Source organism: Onychostruthus taczanowskii, unplaced genomic scaffold (assembly GCF_017590055.1).
Source record: "Onychostruthus taczanowskii isolate IOZ18803 unplaced genomic scaffold, ASM1759005v1 scaffold7, whole genome shotgun sequence".
In the NCBI taxonomy this organism is placed as follows: Eukaryota; Metazoa; Chordata; class Aves; order Passeriformes; family Passeridae; genus Onychostruthus; species Onychostruthus taczanowskii.
In genome coordinates, this window is record NW_024504786.1 from 3,749,007 (window position 1) to 3,766,303 (window position 17,297).

At 47.4% G+C, this 17,297-nt stretch overlaps 2 protein-coding genes across 2 annotated transcripts; one reads left to right on the plus strand and one right to left on the minus strand.

Moving 5' to 3' along the window:
• The first annotated feature begins 3,562 nt into the window (after nt 1–3,562).
• On the plus strand, nt 3,563–8,110 carry LDLRAD1 (low density lipoprotein receptor class A domain containing 1). Its single transcript, XM_041421685.1, has 6 exons — nt 3,563–3,959; nt 4,343–4,397; nt 5,924–6,058; nt 6,403–6,540; nt 7,045–7,173; nt 7,860–8,110. Exons 1-6 carry the CDS (start codon nt 3,939–3,941, stop codon nt 8,003–8,005), a joined length of 624 nt encoding a protein of 207 aa, XP_041277619.1. The 5' UTR covers nt 3,563–3,938; the 3' UTR covers nt 8,006–8,110.
• A 2,614-nt stretch (nt 8,111–10,724) lies between these two features.
• LRRC42 (leucine rich repeat containing 42) lies at nt 10,725–17,291 on the minus strand. The gene is made up of 8 exons (XM_041421703.1): nt 17,222–17,291; nt 15,903–16,390; nt 13,685–13,816; nt 12,536–12,654; nt 12,086–12,174; nt 11,891–12,004; nt 11,662–11,746; nt 10,725–11,202 (listed from the first exon to the last, which is right to left on the minus strand). Exons 2-8 carry the CDS (start codon nt 16,373–16,375, stop codon nt 10,946–10,948), a joined length of 1,269 nt encoding a protein of 422 aa, XP_041277637.1. The 5' UTR covers nt 16,376–16,390; nt 17,222–17,291; the 3' UTR covers nt 10,725–10,945.
• Between the last annotated feature and the right edge of the window lie 6 nt (nt 17,292–17,297).

Here is a 17,297-nt window from a genome sequence, read left to right on the forward strand (position 1 = left end):
TTGACTATATAGCTTTTTGCTATGGTTAATTATTGACCACAGCAGGCTCAGTGTGAAAGCCTGTCTGTAGCCTTCCTCTCATGGGCGGCGTGACCTGATTTTGCTGTGATTCACTAACACAGCAACAATGAACAATGTCCTTCATGTCTAACCTATTTTTTGTGGATCTTATTATATGCTGGTTCCCACAGTGCTGGCAAGTTGGGGGTGTTGGTGATTTATTTTAGGGTGTCTAACTCAATGCTGGCTAGAATGCAGTCTTCAATTCGCTGTCATTTTTTTGTTGATTAGACAGAATTCCCTCAAAGGTTTAAAAAATGTAATGAAGAACTGTGGGGATTCTGGGTGGTACAGATTCTGGCTCAGGGCTGTTGCCAACCTGTCTGTGGGCAGGTGGTTGTGTGAGTGCAGCTGATGGAGCCTTTCTGGGGCCATCAGGCAGGAGTGTGCAGACCCAGCCCAGCAGTGTGGCTGGCAGGAGCTTCCAGGTCGTTGGGGATGTTTGTTTGGAGCAGGTTTCTATCAGCCTGCAGGAAATGCAATCTCAGGTCTTAAGTTTTAGGTACCCCTTGATGCTGAACTCTTGAGTGGGACAGCCCAGAGCTTGGGTGCCAGCAGCCTTGTCCTCCGTGTAGGTGCCATTGCAGAGGCCTTGCTGTGGGGAGGGACAGGGTGCCGTTTGGGGACATGGGCAGGGACAGGAGCTGCTCTGTCAGTGATGCTGCGTTTCTGCTGGCACAGACAAAGCCCAGCACGCTCTGCCGGGGATGCCAGAGCTGTGCTGTGATCTGTGCAACCCTGTTCAGCAATCACTGCCGCTGCTGGCTTTACTTAGGGATTAGTGACATCTTAGCACTGTGGTGGTTGGGATTTCCAGAAGAGACTGCAGCAATCCCTGTTTTTCTAACTGAATAGCTTACGGAAATGTTTGCAAGTCTGTTTAAATGTTTTCCTTTACCGTTACACGTGGTTGCAGAGGGAGCAGCTCTGTGCACACGTGGCTCTTGGCCTGTTCCAGCGTGGACAGTGCAACCTCTGTTAGGCTGATGACTTGATTTCACAAAACTTTCTCTTCAAAACTCCATTGCTTACAGCCCTGGGCTCGAGTTAGGCAAACAGCTTGTGCTTTCTTTGGGCGTTTTGTCTTTTGTTTGCTGTTTAATGGCATTTCAGCTGAGTGATCTGTGCAGCAGTGTGCTCTGGGGTCACAGAGAGCTCTGTGCCTGTGGCACTCTGGCACTTGGCACCGCTGTATCCAGAGCGAGCCAGAGCCTGAGGAATTTGGTGAATGTTGTACTTGTAAACTTGTCAAAAGATCTTCCCTCAGTAAAATCAGATAATAGCGAGTAATTGAACTGTTTCTCAAGATGTCTAATCTAAATGGACTCTTTAAGCTGTCTTGGCATTTGGTTTTGCAAAATGTCATTTCCTATTCATTTTTTGTTAAATGTTTGACTTACTGACATATCCATTTTCAGAGGCTGCAATTCGGGTTTGATCTCTGCTCAAAACCACTGTTTAAATGAAGGGCCTTAAATTATTGAAATTGTATGAGGAAAGCATTTTATATTCTCTTTAGGCACATGTTCAACTGACCCTGTCTTGGCTTTAAAATGGAATCATCTGGATACAAATGAGGTGACCCTCTAAAGTGTGTGCAATTCACTGCTGGCAGAAATAACCCAGGTACATTTGGGGGAAATTGGGGGCTTTTTAGGTGCTAGAATTAACAGCAGCCTTCTATCATACTGAATACGCTGATATTTGTTGCCTCTTCAGCTTTTCTGATCTTTGAAATTTTTGGGTTTTATTATTTTTTTATACTGCAGAAGAGCGTCCTTATCTTTCTTACATCGCTGTCATGAACTCATTTTTCTGAACTCTGAGTAGTTTTGATGTGGGGTAACTGCTCTGAAATCCAACTGCCTGCTTGGCTACAGCTGAGCTTGATAGTCCTGGAGCAGGAAACAGATGGTGCTAGATGGCAGGTTGTAGAATCACTGAATTTTTTTAGCCTGGAAAAGACCTCCAGGAATGAGTCCAACCATTTCCCCAGTACTGCCATTGCCACCAGTAACCCATGTCCCCAAGTGCCACATCCACACGGCTTTAGGGGTAGTTACTCCACCATTGCCCTGGGCAGCCTGATCCAATGCCTGACAACTCTTCCAGTGAATGATTTTTTTTTTCTGCTATCCAATCTAAACCTCCTCTGGTGCAATTTGAGGCTGTTTTCTCTTGTCCTGTTGCCTGACCCCCACCTGGCTCCAGCCTCTTTTCAGGGAGTTACAGGGAGTGAGGTCTCTCCTGAGCCTCCTTTTCTCCAGGCTGAGCTCCCCCAGCTCCCTCAGCTGTTTCTCATCACACTTGTGCTCCAGAGCCTTCCCCAGCTCTGTTGTCCTTCTCTGGACATCTCTTACAGACATTTGTCCCCAAGGGTGGGTTGACTCCACATTTTAAAATCTTCACTGTAGATTGTTTTGCAGGGTATGCACAGCAGGCCTGCTTTACCTGGCTCTTACACAGGGCTCTTAGCAAACTCCCAACCACCTAATAAGCTTTGTGAAGGCTCAAAATAGTCATGTATCAAGTCTGATTAGAAACTGGGACTTCCTCTTTAAAGAGCAAGAGATCCAGAATTTAAGACCTGCTTAGTCTGACATTTTTCGACATTGAAGCAGCTGCCCAGACTTGCAGACTGTTTGCTGCTTGGCATTGGATGTTTTCACCCAAGATCCTTCTTGAAACAGGAGAATTTTCTACCACCACCTTTAATGGTGATGTATTCCAGTGAGGAGCTTCTGTTTTGGACTAATTGATGCTGTTGTAGTTAAGGAGGAGCTCCTACAAGAGAGTGTTTAATTCTGGCTGGTGTGTGAGGACAGGGCTGGAGATGGCCTGGCCATGAAGAGTGTATTAACTCAGTATAATTGGGAATGGGTTATGTGTGGAGATGAAGAGAGAAGTTGGAGCTGTAGCTGTTCCTCCATGTCAGGCACTGCGTGGAATCAATTCAAGGCAATGCCAGCTCAGAGACAATCTGGCTGCCAGCCTCTCTTCCACAGCCCTGCTGGGACTGTCTTCCTTGGAGAGGAGTCATGGCCTGTGGGGTGGCAACAATTTGGAAGCACTTGAGTCCTCTGGACCCTCTTGCAAGAACAACCCAGGCTCCTCAAAAACTTTCTGCCTTTTCTCCCCACTACCCCCATGGAAATGCTGCCTGCTCATGAAATTTCATCCTTGAAGCTGTAAAACAGCTCTCTGTGGGAGCTGTGCTGAGACCTGCAGCCAGTTTAGAAGGCTCCAATGTATTTGTAAGTTCATGCTTGCTGCAGGCTGAGCTGCTAAGCCTTCCTGCAGGCCTGGAAATTCAAGCACTCAAGTAAAAAGGACCCTGGAGGATTTCCTGTGCCTGTGCTCATTTGCCAAGCAAGGAAGCTGTTTCTGATGGTTGTATCCTGCACAGCTCTCCTGAGATCTCATCCTCTGGCAGGAGCCTGGGCTGGTGCTGCCACAAGGGCAGTGTGACAGCTCTGCCTTGGGAAGGAGGTGTGGAGAAAGGAAGACTTTCATTTCCCTCAAGCTCTCACTGTGCAGGGGTTTTCCATGACCAGCACAGGGATGAATGCAGTCAGCATGAGCTAGAGGTGAGTGCTTGTCTTCCAACCTGGCAGCAGGGCTTCAGCTCCCTAAATCCCTGTTTGCTCTGCATTGTCTCATGCCCTGTTGCGAAACCACGTTCGAGGCAAGAAGAATGAGAGAGTTTGTTGTTGGCTTTCCCTGGGGGCTGGAGCAGAGGCTCAGCACTGCCCTGCCAGTCCCCTCCTGCCGGTGAGGTGCTCTCCTCGCTCTCCTGCCTCTGTTGGGTTTGTATCCCGGTAACTTCGCTTGTGCTCAGGTGCACAGAACTCCCTGCGGTCCCTGGAGCTCTGGGAAGCATGAACAAAACTCATCCCCAGGTACAGTTCTTCAGAGAAATCCTACACACAGCTGTTCCCTGAAGTACGCGTGTTCTTGCCTGTGCTCTTTGCCTGACCTCTTTGTCACTGCTTTCTCTGAGATTTTGAGCTGTTTCTACTTACCTTGGTACAAAAGAGTTGATATAAAGTGCTGGATTTGGTTGGTGTTTGTTTTACAAATGGGTAATTAAGGTTTAAAAAGGGATACGATGGTTTGATTGTCTTGGGAATTGAAGGTGAGATGTTTTCACTGAGGCAATTTTTGCTTGTATGTAACACTAATGGAGTAGATGAGGTATTCCTGGGTAAGATGTGAGAACTAGAAAGGTGAAGTTTGTGTGGCTGTGAGATTCTGTAAATCCCTTTTATCCCTTTCCTTCTAGAGAAACGGTGATGTAGCTACTTTTGGTTCAACAGAGTCCTCCTCTGGAGAAAGAGGTAATGAATAAAATGCAGAGTTCTATTATTAAAGTATAAATCAATAGAAACTATCAATGTAATATAAAATACAACCACTATTTATGGTCTGTTTGGACTGATTTTCCCTTTTTTCTGTGTAGTGAAATGTCTAGACTATAAAATTAATAAACTTCAGCTGTTCTGTGTTGGCCTGGAGCTGGCAGTCATATGTACAGTGGTATGATAGGTGATCCTTGTCAGTCACAGAAGGGCTCATAATGAGTTTGCTGTGGCCTTTCCCTGTGTGTTAATAGCCAAACTTCAGCAAATTTTGCCCATGCTCTGAAGGATGAGGTGGGGTCAAAGAGAACCAAATAGCAAGCCTGTAGTTCAGCTTGAAACATTTCATCACCACCCTTATTTTATATTCAAGTCTGTTTGTAATTGCTGTGCTTTGTAGTCAGAGATGTTTTGTAGGCACAGACATGCTGTAATTCACCATTTCTCTTCTGAGCTGAAATCTTCTGAGTTTGGCTCCTGCTTGAGCATGGCAGAGGGAGAGGTTGCTGGAATCAGGATCCTTTTGCTGTCCCTTCCCTTGAGTTTGAACAACTAAGTAAACACAAAGCACAGCTAAGACAAATTCTGACTTTAAAGTTCTTTCAGTTCTTGAAAGCTTTTTAAAATTCTAATTAAAGATTTTTAAGTTCATAATATACCAAAATCAACAATACAGGCAGGATTGCCTTAAGTGACTGGTTTCATGTTTCTGAGATGACCACACTGATATTTTTTGCTGTTGGTCTGGGAAAATGAAGGAATGGAGGGAAATACCCTGTTGGTTTAGAGGCAGAGCTGCAGGGGCAGGTTGCTGAGGTGAGGGTGGGTGCCTGGCCTGGCTCCTGCCTGTGCCACCATTGTGTTGCAGTGATTGTGGGTTTGGCCTTTAGCTCATGCAGTTGGTTTGATTTATGTCCCTGGCTTTCTGACAGCTGGAGTCCCTGGAAGGTTGCTGTGCCCTGGAGATGTTGTTAGGGAGGGAAAGGGCAGCTCTTCGTTCCTTCTCACCATTCTGGGCTGACAGTCCAGCCTCATTCCATGGGAGTGTGAGTCCTGGCTGGGGCAAAAAGCCTGACGTCCTGTAAAATGAAATCTTACCTCGTGGGGAGTTTTGTTATGGGCTCTGGGAGGGCACCTTGCCCAGCCTCACACCAGCCTGCCCTGTGTTTCAGTGTCACTGCTGTCCCACTGGGCAGGGGCTGGGCAGGGGTTTGGGGTTCATCCCCCTGCATCCGAGCCACAGGATGAGCTCCATGGAGGTGTGGGGCTTGTGCCATTCAACCTCGGTGCTCTGTAGCAGCAGTTTCACACTGCAAGCAGCAAAATTCCCCACGAGGAGGTGTTTAATGGTGGAGTTTGGCTTTTCAAACTCAACTATCAACCCCTAACCCCCAGCAGCCCCCATGCAGAGACCCCAAAACATCATCCTCGTGTCCCTGCACTGCTCCCCTCTGAAACACCCCAGACCTTTCCTCAGTCCCTCTGTCTCTCTGTTGTCTCCCCAGGCTGCTGCCATCCATGTGGTGCCCGTGCTGGCTGCACACAGAGACACCTCTGCATCTCTGCCCTGGCACTGCTCGTCCTTGCCGCCGCCGCGGCCTCGGCGGTGGCAGCCCTGGCACTCCTGCCACGGGCACCAGGTTGTATCCCAAGAGTGGTTGTTTTTTTTGTAAGGGAGGCAGAAATGGTGCTGTATGAGCACAGCTGTACCAGCTTTGCTCAGCCCAAATGGCCACCAGCCATTCCCTGGCTCTGTCTGGCTCCACAGGGCTGGGATAACTCTGGGTAGCGCTGTCATACTTAAAACTACTGGTGTAGTTTTCAGATTCTGCCATGAACCTAGCAGAAATTAATCCTGGCCCCTGGTTATTTCCAGAACAAAAAATTAATTTCAGAACCACTCCCCCCCCCCCTTACTCCCCTTGATCCATTCCTTGTATCCCAAAAATGCTGGAAAATAAAGGTTTTCTTGCTTTCCCCTCAGTGAACCGCCTCTGCACAGCCCCTAATAACAGGACAGGCTTCTTGTGTGATGACAGAGTGACTTGTGTCCCTGCCAGCTGGGTCTGTGACAGGGTCAGCAACTGCAGGAATGGAGAGGATGAGCAGGAGCAGCTCTGTGGTGAGTGGTTTTGTTGTGAGCATCTCCCCTGCACTGGTCTCCCAGTTGTGAGACAGCAGCCAGGGTTCCTCTGACCCTGCTCTGTGCTCCTGGCTGCCTACACGAGCAGACAGGCCTGGTAGAGCCTTTGTGGGCCAGATGCTGAGAGATGGCACTGCCCAAAACCTGGCAGGAATGCCAGGAATTAAAGACTCCAAGCTCATCTGATCTTCCTAGGGTTTTTTTTTTTTTTTAAACCATTATGTAGTTTTCCTCCATCAGTGAAGCTGTATGCCTACATGGATAATTTATTGTTCAGTCACCCTGGAGAAAAAAATAAATAAAGCAGAAACCTGGGGCATTCTTCCTGTGTCCCACGACAGAGCTTCCCCATTTGTTCATGTTCCTTTGATACTGCAGGGGAAGCATCCTGGCAGCAGATTTTGGTGCATGCCATCCCCGTTTTATCCGGTGTGTCTGTGCCTGGAGGAGTTTAGCATGTCCTCTGTGTGTGTGCCCTTGCAGGTGACTTGCCCCACAGCCTGCCAGGATACCTGGTTTTCTACTGCAGCAACCCCAGGTCCTGGGTTTATGCTGACCAGAGGTGTAACGGGATGAACGACTGCGGGGACTGCTCGGACGAGACGTGGAGCTGTAAGTCTGTCTGCTGGCTCCTGTCTTGCTGCTGATGGATTGCAGCAGCTTCCACAGGTGTGGTGCTCATGGAGGCTGCTGGAAATGCCTGGAGGGAGGCACCCACCACTGAAACACAAAACGGCTGGGTGGGTGTGGGTGTGAGCACTGCAGGCTCCCTGCCTGCCGAGGCTTCTGTGTCAAAGCCTGGTGGCACCTGAGGGAGGAAAGGCTCCGTGCTTTGCTCCCAGTCCCAAAAATTGCTCTTCCTCCGTGGCTTGCTGATGTGGAGCAGGTTCATCAGGATGTGTGGCTGTTAGCAGTAACCATTCAAACTGGTTTTTGGTAGCTGGTCAGCAGATGGGTGGATCTCCAAGCTGTGCAGGAGCTGAGTCTTGCTAAAATGAGCAGCAGATTTGTTCCTAAGACACTTCCATGGTTTTGGGGGTGAAAAAAAAGGGGGGAGGGGGGTGGAAATTACAGTTAGTTGTTCCCCCAGGATGGCCTCTCTGCCGTGAAGGTCATTGCAATGTCACACTCTGGTTGTGACAAGCAGCACCAAGCCAGTGTCTCACTGGCTCACAGTCACAGGGTTGTCACCAGCAGCTTTTCTGCTGGGGGCACGAAAGGATTTTACCACGGAAGGGAGGAGGGAGAGGGTCAGTGTGGCAGAAGCAATTCAGTTCCCTGTTTTGTGTCCTTCCCAGTGGCTGCCTGCCCCCCGTGCGGGCAGGAGTGGTGGAGCTGCAGCCCTGTGCACTTCGAGTTCTGCTCCTGCATCCCCAGGAGGCTGTGCCGGGACGGAATCCAGCACTGCCTGGGCTGGTCCGACGAGTTCCTCTGCACAGCCTGAATCCTGGCACCTGTCCCTGCTGGGGACAGCAGAGTGCTTCCCACTCGTCACCCTGGAGCCTTGGGGTCCTGTCCTGCCAGCCCTTGGGAAGCTCCAGCCCGAGCAAATCCTCCCCAGCAGCGCAGTGACACGGAGCAGGGACCAGGGACCCGTGGCAGGCCTCGGCTGGACGCTGGCTGTGGGACAGCTGCCAGGAGCCTGTGCCATGTGAAGGTGACACTTCCTTCATGGGCAGCACTGACTCGATGCTGGGCTGGACAGGCTTCACCAGCCACAGCTGGCACAGCTGGCACTGCTCTGGGCCAGGGGCTCCTCCTCTGTGGACATGCTGGGGCCTCTGCAGGCAGCCATGCCGAGAGCTGCCCCGAGGAGCAGGAGCTGAGTGGGGTGAGGTGAACGCATCTCCAGAGTCCTGATCTTCTCTGGCAGCTTCTGTTTGTGTTCAGAACACATCTGCAGATGGTTTCAGCAGTGACTTTGAGGGCTCTGTGCTGATGCTCCTGGGACACTTCCTTGGGATGGCTGTGCTGGGAGTGACACTGTGGGGAGATGCTGCTCAGGTCACCTCCTGCTCCCTTCTCAAACCACAAAGGCCAACACAGAGAGTGTAATGGCACGGAAAACTGGAGAAGTTTCAGGGTTTGGGGGGATAAATCATGTCTCTGTGACAGAGTAGCTGTCCTGAGAGCCAGGGCAGAGAACCAGCATAACTAAATAATGTGCTCTTCACCCAGGGCTGTGCAGTTTTGCAGCAGCAGGCTGAGAACAGCCATGGAGCTGGGATGGGCCTCACTGAAGTTGGCAAAGAAAGGAGGAAAAGGAAGCCTCAGCCTTGGGGCAGAGAGCAGCAGAAAATCAAGTGCTGCTCCCAGGGTGGTGTGGGATGACACTGGATCTGTTTGCTGCTTGTTTTGTTCCTCTGCCAGCAGGGCACAAGCAGGCAGCCAAGCCTTCAAAGCAGTCCTCAGGATATAGGTGTGGACATGACAGTGAAATTTAAGAAAGATGAGGTTCTCTCTGCTCCTTTGAAAATATCATCTGTGTCTAAAACATTGAGGAAAACCCCACATTTACAGTGAGTACTCTTATTTTTCTAGGCCCCAAAAAAAACACGAGGTGATTTTCTTCCCATTGCCACCTCACGTCATAGATATTTAAAAATAAACCCCTGTTCACTCATTTCTTCTCAGTCCTGTGATCTGCAGCTCTGCCTGTCACTGTAACTCAGATCAATGGTGAATGTTGCTTCTAATTTGTCACTGGGATACAGCTGGAAATCTGAGAGATCTTTTTATAAATAGCTTTACAGTATTGTGACTCACACTCTGCCTGGAATGAGAAGGCAAAACTCTGCATGGGGGAATGTTAAAGCTGCTTTTACTCACCTGTCTCTCTCCAGGCCTGGCCAGGGTGCACAGCTTGTTTTCTCTGTCTCTGTAAAATGTCATCCCAGTGAAGTAAGGATTGAACTAATCAGCTGTTAAAAAAAATATAGAGGAACCCTCATGCTCAGCACAGGGCCCAGGTAATGGGTTTGATTAAATTAGGATTGGTAAAAAAATCTGCATCTCTCCATGCAGATCACCATATCTCCAATGGTGGAAGGGGTGGCCAAAAATTCCATAGTGGCAATTGCACCAGAAGCAGCTTGAGGGGGAAGATTGCACATCTTCCTCCCCACTGAGCCACTGTTTTGAGTCACAATTTGTGCCATTATTTGTCTCAGCAGAGAGCTGATGTAGTTGTCAGGGGAAAGTATTAATAGCCTTGAGTTTCTGGGAAAAGAAAGTAGGATTTCAGTCAAGTGTCCCTGTTTTGTTTGTGTGCAGTCCTTTTCTGAGGAAAATTCAGCAGTAAGGAAAAGACAAAGGGGTTTTATTCTTTAGGCATTTCTGAGCTGAAGTTCATTTTCTTGGCCTCTTTGTGGTTTCCAAGGATGTGCTGCTTTTCTTGGTGATGAATTATGGTAAACAACAGTGTAAAAGGAAGATACCCTCTGAAAAGCACTAGCAGGGGAAACCTGGAGAAAATCTTTGGCCTCAGAGGCCAGTGATGAGCACTGTGCACCTCAGCCAGTTGTGATGGAAACAGGGCAGGAATTCAGTGTTTAACAGTTACCTGCAGCATTTCAGCTGCACACACCAACACAGAACAGGTCTGAGTGTCAGGGTGATTTACAGCTGATCTGCATAATTAATATTTGAATTATAAATGCCTCTCAGTGTTTTCAGATGGAGAAACACAGTTAGTGTATTGCAGGCACACTGAAAATGGGTTTTAAAGCACAGAATTATCTCAAATGCAGTGAATTTGCTTTTAAGGGAGAATATATTACAACTGCAGAGCATAATCTCTACAGTAACCTCATTCCAGCTCTCATTTCCTGGGCTAAAATGAGAAAGAAAGGGGATTTGTGTTCCACTTTGGGCTTCTGCAGTGGCTGTTGGCGAGGTGTTACTGCCTCTGCCTCCCTTCCCAGAGGTCTGTGCTTATCCTTTGTGCTCCCTCCCTCTGCACAGCCCCATCAGCACAGCCTGGTGCTTTCAGGCTGAGGTTTCTGTTCTAGCAGCACTGTAAACATCCCATGGCACTGACAAGCCCAGTGCAGCTTCATTTCAGATGAGCTGCAGTGATTTGTGTCCTGCCCCTGGAGAGGCAGGAGAGCAGCAGGGATAGGAGCAGCTGTTTTGGTGAAAAACACCTTCAGCACAAGAGTTAATTAAGGATGACAACAAAAACTTTATTTGAAAAAATTATTATGTATTGAAAATATACAGTAGCATTACCAACCTCCTTGTGTCTATCCCTCCCCCAGCACAGGTTACCCCACAGGCATGTCACAGCAACCAGATTTAACAGTACTTTGTCACTCCCTCTCAGTATGTCCAAATCCTGTCATCAGCAAGAGAACAACAAACAAAAGACCCACTTCTTTCTGACTCAGTAGGTATTTAACAAATCCCAGTCCTCCACAGTGAGGCACAGATGCTTCTGTTTGGAAGTCCTTTCCCTCTCCTGTTCAGCCAAAGCTCTTTTTTTATTATTCTTTAATTCATGGCTGCCTGCAACCTCCTTTTTCAAAGGTAAATGGCAATTTTCAACGTTTTCCTTATAAAACTGCAAGTTTCCAGATGCTTTAGTTTCTGGCTCCACCAGTGTGCATTTGACTACTTCCTCTATTCTGTGTGTCTTGCCATCTAGAAGCAAAAATATCAAGTTTAGATTGATTTAGGGAAAAACAGAATTATGCTTAAAATGCATAACTTTGTGGTACAAACTGTTATGGCCAAGCCAACTCAAGCAAAAATATCAAGTTTAAATTGATTTTGGGAAAAGCAGAATTATGCTGTAAAATGCATAACTTTGTGGTACAAACTGTTATGGCCAAGCCAACTTGGAAATGTGCACAGGAAAAAAATACCATTTATATTTTGGATTCAGAATATTAAGGAAAAAACTCAGTTCTTACATGTGCTGTACTTGAATTATCCAGGAGTTAACAAATTAAAAAACTCAAGTACATTGTAGTGCAGTTACACAAAGGGCTGAAATTGCACATCTGAGATGCTATTTGTACTATAACCCCAAAAAGTATGAGAATAGTCCCTGTAGAAAAGAAAATAAATCAACTCTGTGGTGTCTGTGCAGTTACGTACAGAAGCGAAGAGCTGCCACTCTGGATCTCAGGTTGTCCTGGGGCTTCATGGCCTCCATAACTGCCTGCTCCCACTGCAGAACTGTCTGAAAGAACAAATGAAGCAGTCAAAATGTGTCTTGTAAAATACCATTGGAAACAACTCCATCCCTTGTTCTTTCCTATTCAACGATTTTGTATTCTGTAAGGCAAATTTTTAGAGAGTAAAACAGGTTTAACCCCCCCCTTACCTGCTCTGCCCATCCCTCTGTTTTGCAGTTACTGTGATCAAATTCTTTCAGAGGCACTTTTGAGTGAACCAGGCCTATCTGCACTTGAAGTCGCTTTATGACAGCATCAACATCCTGGGAAAAAGGGACATAAAGCAGTCAGAGGGCAAGAATTTTGTTACACTTGGCCAGTAAACTTTTCCTGATGATTTTTACCTTGAGACCTGTCCCAGAAATGTCCAAACAATTCAATTTCTTGAAAGAAAGAAGGTATCCAATTCCCACATCTGTGATTTTAGGGTTACCTGTAAGGCCAAGTAAAGTTAATTAAGTTGCATGATGTCGAAAAAGATTATCAAAATACCAAGGAAGTATTTGTTCTAAAAGCTAATACTGGAACAAGACTGACTTTCGCCCTCTAATTATCAAAATACAAATATTTACAATACCAATTCTCAAACTAATAAAAATACTTATGTAAGTAGCAAATGCCTGAGACCTCAGGTCTGCCCTGTGCCTTCTGGGATGCTGCTGGTCAAATCTGGGGTTGAGCACTTTGCTCATGGGAATCAACAAATTAGTTGTACTCCTTCAGTGCTAAGGAGGATAAATTCTTTATCGGGAGGGACACAGGTTCTTTCTGTCATGAGACCATGGAGCACTTACAGGACAAGTCCAGCACCAGCAGATTGTCAAGCCCCTTTTTCAGCACGCGGACGGGCGCCGTCATCCTGCGCAGGCCGGCATCCGACAGGGAGTTGTCCTTCAGGAGAAGCCTCTTCACACTGGCAGCAGATACAAACATGGAGTTTATGGTCATTATTTCTGAGAGTTTTGCAAAATGTCCTAAAACTCTGTGTCAGAAGGGTCGTCCTGTGCCAAGCCCCACAGGCTCACTGTAAAAAGCAGCGAGGAAGGAGCCTGGGTTAGCAGGAGTAACAAATATCTTTGTGTTTCTCTGCTAGCTCAACAGAAGCACTACTTGAGCAGCTATTCCCACAGCTCCAGTGACAAACTGATCCTACAGCCAAACATTTGCCAACAGAGACAATAAGCTTCTTTATACACTGAAGTTCTTTATACCAAGGCTGCCAAACTGAAATGCACTCAAAACTAAGAAAAAATGCTTGGCAAACTGAGAGAGAGCAGATTCGATAAGTGATCATAAGCAATGATTTTAAGAAAGTAATGAGGTCTTATAACATTGATTAACAAAACTCAGGAAAAAACATCACACTGAAGTGCTCTCTTCAGAGCACTTCAAGATAAAACCTTGATGCAAAATGCACCAAAATCTTAGAGCAACATAATATCCTTAATTAGCTTACCTAATGCTTCCAGAAGTATCTATTTATCATTTTTTGGTACCAAACAAAATTACAAAATTTACTGTTTTGAGATGTTAACTAACCAAATAATCAACCTCCTGCTTGCAGAAATCTTCATGTAGAACACTAGTTTGGTTAAGAATTTCGCTGATAAAGTTCCCCCTTAAAAATGGGAAACGTAAAACTGTTCCAAATGTTAAAGATGCATTTTTTACCCAGACAATGAAAATTATAAAAAGTTGATATAAATCATGAGGCAGTAAATTATCTTGCGTATTTTTAGTACTTTTTATGATTTAGTATGTGCTTTGTGCACAATAAATTCTGTATTTTGTTTACCTAACCCTAGCCATGTTTGATGAGCAACCAAAATCTTCAACCTTACGCTCTGCAGCCTGTGAAACTTCCCTTTAAAGTCTCAGCCTGATTCTTTGAACTGCTTAGTGGTAGGAAAGAAAGTGTCATTTTTAGCTCAAGAAATTGGTACCTAGACAGGGCCTCTTTGGTGAGGTGTTCCAGCAGCTCATGTTCATCTCCAAGTTTACAGCAGGAGAGATCCAAACACGTCAGCTCCCGGAAAGACTTAATTTCTTCAAGCTTTTCAGAGATAACCAGGTATCTACAAAGCCAAAAAAAACATTAAAAAAAAAAAAGCCAGTGCTCAGGCCTGTAAGGTGTCTACGTCCATAAGTGTCATAAGCAAAATGCACTCGTTTCTGCTAAGTACCCATGGGAAAATTGGCAGAAATTACCCAGCTGCATTAAGTACCTCTTTATGTGCAGCTGGCACACAACATGTCTGAATTCCCAGTTTTGTCCTTAAATCCCTGTCATGGTTTAGATTTGATGCAAAATATTGGACTAACAAGACTTCAACTTGCAACTATTGCTATTAGGAGCTTCTTTACAGATTATTGCTGTACTATTTCAGGATAATGCAAATAAGTCAGCTTCACAAACTGCTCTTCCTTAGTGTCTAGAAAGGGTATAGACACACCCACATTCATCCAGGTTTAAAATCCACCTCAAACATGGATTTTAAACAGGACAGGATAGCTTGTCAGTGGCAAAATTTCACTTATTTAAAATATATGTCAATAAAATGCTTGACTAGGGGTAGAAGTCCAGGACTGGCCAGAGCTGTGGCTACACCCTGGGCAGCAGTTACTCAGTGGGGTTTTTTTTTAGCTCTGCTGGTTCCCTGGTCTGATTCACTCAGCAGCCACGCAAACATCTGTGCTGGAGCCATTCAGTAGGAGGCTGAGAGATGGGAACAAACCACTGAAGAATGGCAGGCATGAGTATGCAGTAATGAGCACGTAGCCCTCAGCACCTCCCCTGCAGTCACCTCTTGCTGTCTCTGTGGCAAGACAAGCCCCAAATTCACTGATCTCTCCTGAATTTACCTCATATTCCCCATGGCAAGACACACCCTGAGGTCAACATCTTCACTGCATAAACTGGGGGTGATTTGATCCCTCCAGGAACATCTCTTTGTCCATGCAAATAAGAGGACCTTAATATCCTCCCAGTGTAATTTTACCCATCAAACCAACACCTCACACCCCTTGCCTGTGCAATTTGGCTTTGCAAAAAGCACAACATACAGTCAGAGCATAAGCCAGTTCTTGAGAGAGATTATTAGCTCAGGGGGGGGTTCTAGAGAGGGCTCTTTTACAAAAAAAATTCATCAGAAAATGCCTTAATGCCTTACCTCCTGGATTTCAAAGACTTGATACTTAACTTAGCTTTCTGTAATGCCAAAAGATGCCAGAAGTAGCTTAATTTCTAAATTAAGTCCATAAAATTATCTGTGCTAGAGATAAAAAGGGAGTAGGTTTAAAGGATAAAACCAAGGATAATTGACTTCTACTCAAACATTCCTACTGTGCTCAGAACACCCTTGGCACTTCAGATGAATATGCCAGTACTTTGATTATAAACTGGATAAACCATCCCTTTTTCGAGTGTAGAGATGGAAGAGAAGGGTTCTATTACTGGGAAATACTTCAGTAGGAGCGAGGCTTTAAAAACATAATCAGTTTTAAACTTGGCAAGACTTTTTCAGTTGAAGATGTGGGCATTGAGAAGATGGGAAAAACTACTGCTGGGCTGTAATCAGGATCTTGTTAAAGTACAGTCAATATGGGGGTGGCAACAACAATAAATTAAGGTAAAACCTGCCTGATTTCAAAGCCTTAAACTTACCCATAAGTCTGTATCTTCTGCTGAGCCCCCAAAATGAGACCTGACAGCAAGCTCATAGTTAGTAAGCCCAAACAATTTGCAAGGGTGTATTTTATCTGTACAGTCAGCTAAGTGTGTTGAAAAGCTTTTAAACAGCAACTACAGAAACATCCCATGAAATGCCTGAGAAGGCACTAAGCACATGGATTTCCACAGAAGTGCTGATTATTATTGTTAAAAATAGTTGCAGGTTTAACCCTCCACACAGATGCCCTGTTGGTTAAAACAGATATAGTCTGTTACCTCTGTTATGATTTGTACTTAAAATGAAACCTACAGCTGCACTTGTAGGAAAGGGATGGGACAAAAGACAGCAAGCACAAGAATCAGATAATGCTCAGGGCATTTCATTAAAATTAGGTGGTGTTATAAGCCCAAAATGTATTTTATTTAATTTAATTTAGGGGAAGCTTGAAGTGTGTTAGCAGATGACAAGATTTGCCAGGGGACACACTTACCTGTTCCGCAAGCACAGCGAGCACAGCACCAAACTGCCATAGGCTTCAGTGAACTTCTGCAGAGCTCTCAGTCCTGTCACTGGCTCTGTGAACTTTTGTCTTGCTTCTGCTGCTGAAAAGAGCTTTTCAGCAATCTGCTCTGGGAAACCAATCAAGGAGTCAATGTGATCTACATTGTCAGAAATGTAACCCAGCACTAGGCTGAAGAGGGACTTGGCCGAGTAGCGGAGGTTCCCCTCCTTGGTGTACGTGAAGATGAAATGATCAGTCCTCTGCCTCCTTGCCCTATCATCCTCCCTGTTCATGCAAAGCTCCACTGAAAAAGTTCTGGAAAACAGACTAAAAGGTCTTGCTTTGGGAGTGACATTCTGTACGCCGCCTGCACCCCGATTTACCACGTGCAGCTTCCCATTTTCACGCACGTATATTGGCCCAGTATCCAAATGGCTTTCTGAGTGGAGACAGTACGACATTCCCCTTGACCAGCTCTGCAAAAACAAATCACAGTCAGGTGAAGAACAGCCACAGAGGAAAACATGACCCAGGGAAGCCCCCAAAGCTGGCAGCTCCCCTTAGAGCCCTGAGCATGGCCACGTAGCAAGGAGGGCAGGCTGTGTGGAGCAGGGTGTGAGCTGCCTGCCACACACCCCGTGCGAGTGGGAGCTGGACCCCGGGCTGGCTGAGACACCCGGGATGGATCCCAGGTCGGGGATGGAGATAGGGGCAGCAGGAGAGGGGCTGGGGTTGAGTGGGAAGTGCCCCCACAACCAGTCCTGGCTCTGCTGCAGGCAGGAGAAGGAGGAGGAAGAGGAGGGCACATGTCTGACTGCAGCTGGGCAATGGAGCCTGCTGGAACCTCCCTCCCCGGCAGGGTGGGCATCTCCCGGTGCCCCTCACCCAGCCGGTGCCGGGGGGCTCTGAGCGGGGTCCCGGCGGGGGCAGGAGAGCCCAGAGCGCCATGGCGAGGGGCAGGGCAGGGACGGGATCCTCTCACCTCCCGGCCTGCGGGGCTGGCGATCGGCTCCTGCGGGGCGGGAGGAGACCGGGCCCTGCCCGAGGGGTGCCGGGGGTACCGGTAGGGATGGGGAGGCGGGTGCGAAGGGATCGGGTCCAACGCGGAGAGGGGTCAGGGGCTACGCTGGGAAGGGTCTGTGAAGGGATCGGGTTGTGCCCGGGGCTGAGCGCGCCGTGAGCGGGCACAGCCCCGAGGGGCATAAGAGGAAGGGGCGCCAGGGGAAGGGGCACAGGGGGAAGGGTCCCCGCCCAGGCAGGGAGGTCAGAATCCCGCTCGCTCCCCGATCCCCCCGGCCCCCACCTACCTGCCCCGGGAGGGGCCGCGCCGTCAGCCGGGCCGGGGCTCGGCGCTCCCGCCGCCCGTCCCGCAGCGCCCGCGGG

What these genes read in the sequence shown, in the direction of transcription:
- LDLRAD1 (XM_041421685.1), top strand. Translation starts at nt 3,939, where the DNA reads ATGAACAAAACTCATCCCCAG. An exon ending in TGAACAAAACTCATCCCCAG is followed by an intron (nt 3,960 to 4,342) that starts GTACAGTTCTTC and finishes CTTTCCTTCTAG; the next exon opens with AGAAACGGTGATGTAGCTAC. An exon ending in ACTCCTGCCACGGGCACCAG is followed by an intron (nt 6,059 to 6,402) that starts GTTGTATCCCAA and finishes CTTTCCCCTCAG; the next exon opens with TGAACCGCCTCTGCACAGCC.
- LRRC42 (XM_041421703.1), bottom strand. Translation starts at nt 16,375, where the DNA reads ATGTCGTACTGTCTCCACTCAGAAAGCCATTTGGATACTGGGCCAATA. An exon ending in GCTGGTGCTGGACTTGTCCT is followed by an intron (nt 12,175 to 12,535) that starts GTAAGTGCTCCA and finishes TTGGCCTTACAG; the next exon opens with GTAACCCTAAAATCACAGAT. An exon ending in CAGAGGGATGGGCAGAGCAG is followed by an intron (nt 11,747 to 11,890) that starts GTAAGGGGGGGG and finishes TTGTTCTTTCAG; the next exon opens with ACAGTTCTGCAGTGGGAGCA.